Here is a 4,755-nt window from a genome sequence, read left to right as displayed (position 1 = left end):
AAATGATATCAAAACAAGATTATATTGCTTTTCACCGGATTAACCATTGGAGGAAGCAACACTAGAGGAAGTCATAATTTCACAATGAAGGTTGGAGATGGCTTTAGATATAACATTCGAGTTTCGTCACCTTTCAAATTGGAAGGGTTTACCCAATGAAAGACAGAGATGAAATTATTTTTCAAAAATTAATTTATTATAATGAAAAAATTTGAAGCTCCTGAAATATAAATATAGAACAGAATTAAATACCCTATGACAGCGAAAAAAATTTCATGAAGGACATCGAAATTTTCATAGCCTGTAACTGTCTGATGTGTCACATCTAAATTATTAAAAATTTGCATGATGGACATCGAAAATTCATAGCCTATGACTGTCTGATGTGTCACATCTAAATAATTCCACTATTATTATTCTCTTTACCAGATATAATGGGAAAAACTTCTACAAACAATGATAGACCTTGACGCAACTAATAATATATTTTATAAGCTTTCACAAGTTTAACCGTTAACAAGGAGTTCACTTACAATGCACCTTACCTCTCCACTTAATAATTGATACAAAGTATAATAATGCTCATGCCAAACGTTGGAGATATTAGACAATGTGTTACCTTTTTGATACATTCACAATCATAGACTTCTATCGATGTCATTTAGAAAAAAGGAATTATAATTTTGATTGATTTTATTCTTTCTAAATTCTCGACATAAATACTTCTAATTTGTAACGATCAAGTTTTACAAAGCTACACAATTGTAACGATCAAGTTTTACAATCTTTAGCCTCTGGGGACAATGTTTACAAAGATAAACAAACAAACACAAAAAGAATAAAAAAAAGAAATAAAGAGAATTAATTTATTAATGAAACGGTTTGGTTCGGGCTATTACTAAAACCGGGCGTTCTCGAACCCATGGAGATCGCTGACCCGGTTCATGGATTTGCGCATGATGGCCACCTTCGCGAGCTGCTCGGCGGCGCGCCAAGCGGACGTCGGCGTCAGGGCCTCCCCCCGCACCTCCGTCGGAGCTTCTCTCCGCCATATCTGCCTCACCGATGGAGACACCGCCTCTTCCCGTGGCTGATCATGGTAACGCTGGTGGTGCGCAAGGCAGTGCCGTCGCCGCTGTAGCTCGGCGAGCTCGGAATCCAGGTTGCGGATGAGGTGGTGGTCCTCGAGTCCTGAAGCCGACTGATGCAGCAAGGCGCGGGCGGAGGAGAGCAGGTGGTGAGCGGTGGCGTAGTCTGAGAACTCGGCGAGGCGGTGCGACTCGGCTACCGCCCGTGTTGACACGAAGACGTTGCGGAGCCTCAGAGAGGCTGCGCCGAGCTCCGGGCAGAGGGGCGGCAGCAGAACCACCTGGTCCTCACTGAATGAGAGATCGTTGGTGGCCGGATCGCGGTAGCTGCATTTGGCAGTCAATCGGTGATGGTAGTTGGGTGTCTGCTCTACCGCCGGAAAGGGCACTCGCAGCTCCACCAAAAGCTCCCTCTCCTCCTCTGCGTAGAGATCCCCCAGGCGGAGAACAGAGTCCTCTGGTCCAATAGCCACATCACTGCAACCACCGCCGGAGGGATACACGGCGCAGATTTTGCCCGACGGGAACACGAGTTGAAGGCGGACGTCTTGCATCACCACCGACACGAGGCCGCCGACGCACTTGATGAAAGCGCCTTCCGACGGCACCTGCATCTTTTGCAACGGCTCCTCCGTTCCGTTGGCATCTTCGAGGGGAATTTCTAGATGCGCGAAGCGAGTGGTGGTGATGGCTGTGGTTGTCGTCGACAGAGAATGCGGCCGGAGATTGCCGCCCCAGGTGCCGCGAGGCGAGTGTGAGGGTTTATCGTTAATGTGGATGTTGGTTTCCTTGGGCTGCTCTTGCTCGCGTTGGTATTGCTGCTGGACAGCATCGGAGAGGAGCATGATGGTGGCCACCGTGTTGCGCTCTCGGCGGTCCTCCAGAACCTTAGTAGCCTTCCTGAGAGCGTCGCCGACGCTGGCGCCACCAGCTGCGGCGGCAGCTCCGATCTCGCCCACCACGACGAGCCTCTCAACGATCCGCCGGGCGGCGCGCTGGCCCTGCCTCGACATCCTCCGGAGAGGGAAGAGCCTCTTGACGCCCGTGGAGGCCGAGAACGCGACCATCGAAAGCCGGTCGGCGGGGCCCAACGACGATACCACCAGCAGCATCGCGCGCTTTAGCATCTGGAGCTTCTCTCCCGTCATGCCTTGGCTCACGTCCAGCACCGTAACCAGGTCGATCGGAGCGCGACATCTCGTCTGGTCGATGAGAGGCGCGGACCGCAACGGCGGCGCTTTCACCTTGATCGCCACCACGTATTTCCGGTGGCGCCGCCCCTCGGACAGCAGAGACGCCTGCGGCATAACGGTCACCTGAAGGCCGCTGGCGCAGGATCTCGGCCTTGACTTACGGCTAGGCAAGAGCTCTTCGGCATCACTCTCCTCGTTCTTGTCGTCCTCGTCAACGGCTTCCGGTATGGGATTAAATCGTATACCACCAGCTTGGTTGGCTCTGGGCGCAAGGAGCAACGGCTCGTCGTCGTCATACACCTTGCCAGAAGGCGCATCTGCGACGGCGACTTTGTTCATGCCAAACCGTTGCTCGCGGCCTTTGGCCGTACCGCTTCTGCCTCCGTCGTAGGTTCTCCGATTGGGATTCCGGATCTCCGCCTCACCAACCATCCTTCGCTCTGTGTCTTCGTCACGGCAGTTCATGGCCGAGAGAAAGGGTTCCTGGAGCCAAGCGGCGGAACACACAGGGCAGGCGAGGCTGCTGTGGCTCCTGACGTGGGCGGCGATGCAGGGGAAGTGGAAGGTGTGGGAACACTCCGCCGTAAACACCGGCGTCTCCTGGCTCGCCTTCAGGCTTTGTGAACAAATCCGGCAACGACTCTGCCAAAGAACAAGCTGCAAACTTTAGAACGAGAACAAAAAGCTGTAAAGCCAAAAAGCAATCCGAATGAAATCTCACAGCCAAAAGCCAGGAATCTGTAAGGATCAGATCGATTTAAAGAAAAAAGGAACCTTGGAGAGGTGCTTGAAGAGGGCAAATTTGGAAGGGGATCTCGGAGACGAAGGTGTAGAGAATGCCTTCCTACGAAACAGAGCAGGGCTGCGACTCCTAGGAGTGGTGGCGGCGGTGGTAGTACCGGATGCAGGTATAACGGCCGGGGGCTCACGAAGCTCTGGCGTCGGCACCAGCCGCGGCGTGGACGGGTTACTGCCCCCTTTGGCGCCGGATAAAAATCCAAGCTTTGAACAGCTCCTTAGACTGGGTCCAGGACTGAGCGTGGCGGCCCGCTCAGCTGCCATTGCTTCCGGCGCCTCTCGCCGGGCCACCGTGCAGAAAGCTCTCCGCCACCCCATACCTCTCCCCCTCAGCACTTTTCTTCTTCTCCACTGCACCTTAATTATTTTTGTCCAGTATCTTCCTTCTCTAACCTTCTCTTCCCCTTCTGGACGCCTCTTCCAGATCTGCCATTGCCATACATATTACAACCACCTTCTCATCATCACCCTGGAAACCTAATAAATCAGCTTCCTGCAACAGCAGGAGATTAAATAATTAAATTCTACACAGTGATCTTCTCTCTCTCCAGACTCCCGTCTCTCCTCTGAAATAAGCAACCTGATCAGCAGCTTTAAATTTCACCGTTGCTCCGATTTATTAATTACTCTTATTTTTGTCCAGTCCTGGAGCGCGTAGGCGAGGGCCGTACCCATTAATGTCCACAGCGACGAAGAATTTGCACGTAAAAGGAAAACCATTAACGCGCAGCTTTCCTTTCCTCCCTGGATCCCACGAAGCTGGGCTTGCTCCAACGCTTCGACCCAGAGATTAAACAAACAATAAACAAGGCGAGTGCCGAGCTTGGTTTGCCCATCATCACTGCAGCAATAAAAGCTCTCAGCATAGATCTCAAAGTCAAAACCTACCATACTCCACCTCTAATATTCCTCCTCCTGATCCCTCTGAATCAAATCAATCAGTCATTATTATTTTACTCATTGCGTCCCACAACTCGTCCATTTTCCATTATGAATTGCATGGGCCGTACTGCCCTCGAGCCTAGAGGGAAGGTTAAAAGTCTTCGGCTGGATTTACTAGGAAAGTAAAGATGAAGGGGCGGTAACTGCGTGGTGCGATAATGGCAGGAACAGATGCAGAAAGAGAGAGCATTTACTTACCACTGCAGAAGAGAAGAGAGATCCTGCACTCCGGGTCAACGGTCAACTCATGTTTGAAATCGCCAAGCTTATCCTGAAACATGGTGCCACTCTCACCCATGAACCATGCCTCTCCAGTTTGGATCGCAGTGTTTATTATAATATTATAAGGGGTAAACAGAAATTGCCCATTGTTGGAATTTTATTATTTTTATATTAAACAATGATATATTATATAAAAATATAATATAAAAATATAATATAACACATTTTAGATCTAGATCTTACATTCATATTGTGGATCTTACATCCATACAGTATAGTATGTCATGTTATATTTTTATATTATATTTTCATATAATATATCATTTTTTTATATTTGATTTAAAAGAATAATATATATGATAAATGAGAAATAATTTTAAAAAGACTAAAATATAGGAGTATAAAGAGCAAAAGTAAGCAAACTTTATTGTTTTGGAACTTATTTCTTTATTTATGGAGTTTATTCAAATTTGTTTATTAAAAATATCATCTATCTCAAGGCGAGCATAAAT

The 4,755-nt window shown here is 48.5% G+C and overlaps 1 protein-coding gene across 1 annotated transcript; it reads right to left on the bottom strand.

The window, feature by feature from the left end:
- Nucleotides 1-728: 728 nt before the first annotated feature.
- LOC141813388 (E3 ubiquitin-protein ligase WAV3-like) lies at nt 729-3,630 on the bottom strand. The gene is made up of 2 exons (XM_074701348.1): nt 3,056-3,630; nt 729-2,923 (listed from the first exon to the last, which is right to left on the bottom strand). The coding sequence occupies exons 1-2, from the start codon at nt 3,395-3,397 to the stop codon at nt 899-901; spliced, it is 2,367 nt and encodes a 788-aa protein (XP_074557449.1). The 5' UTR covers nt 3,398-3,630; the 3' UTR covers nt 729-898.
- Between the last annotated feature and the right edge of the window lie 1,125 nt (nt 3,631-4,755).

This window comes from Curcuma longa, chromosome 20 (assembly GCF_044706935.1).
Source record: "Curcuma longa cultivar G26 ecotype Majalengka, Jawa Barat chromosome 20, ITB_CL_G26_1.1, whole genome shotgun sequence".
Taxonomy (NCBI): Eukaryota; Viridiplantae; Streptophyta; class Magnoliopsida; order Zingiberales; family Zingiberaceae; genus Curcuma; species Curcuma longa.
Note: the sequence above shows the minus strand (reverse complement) of the source record. Positions and strands in the feature narration are given on the sequence as shown.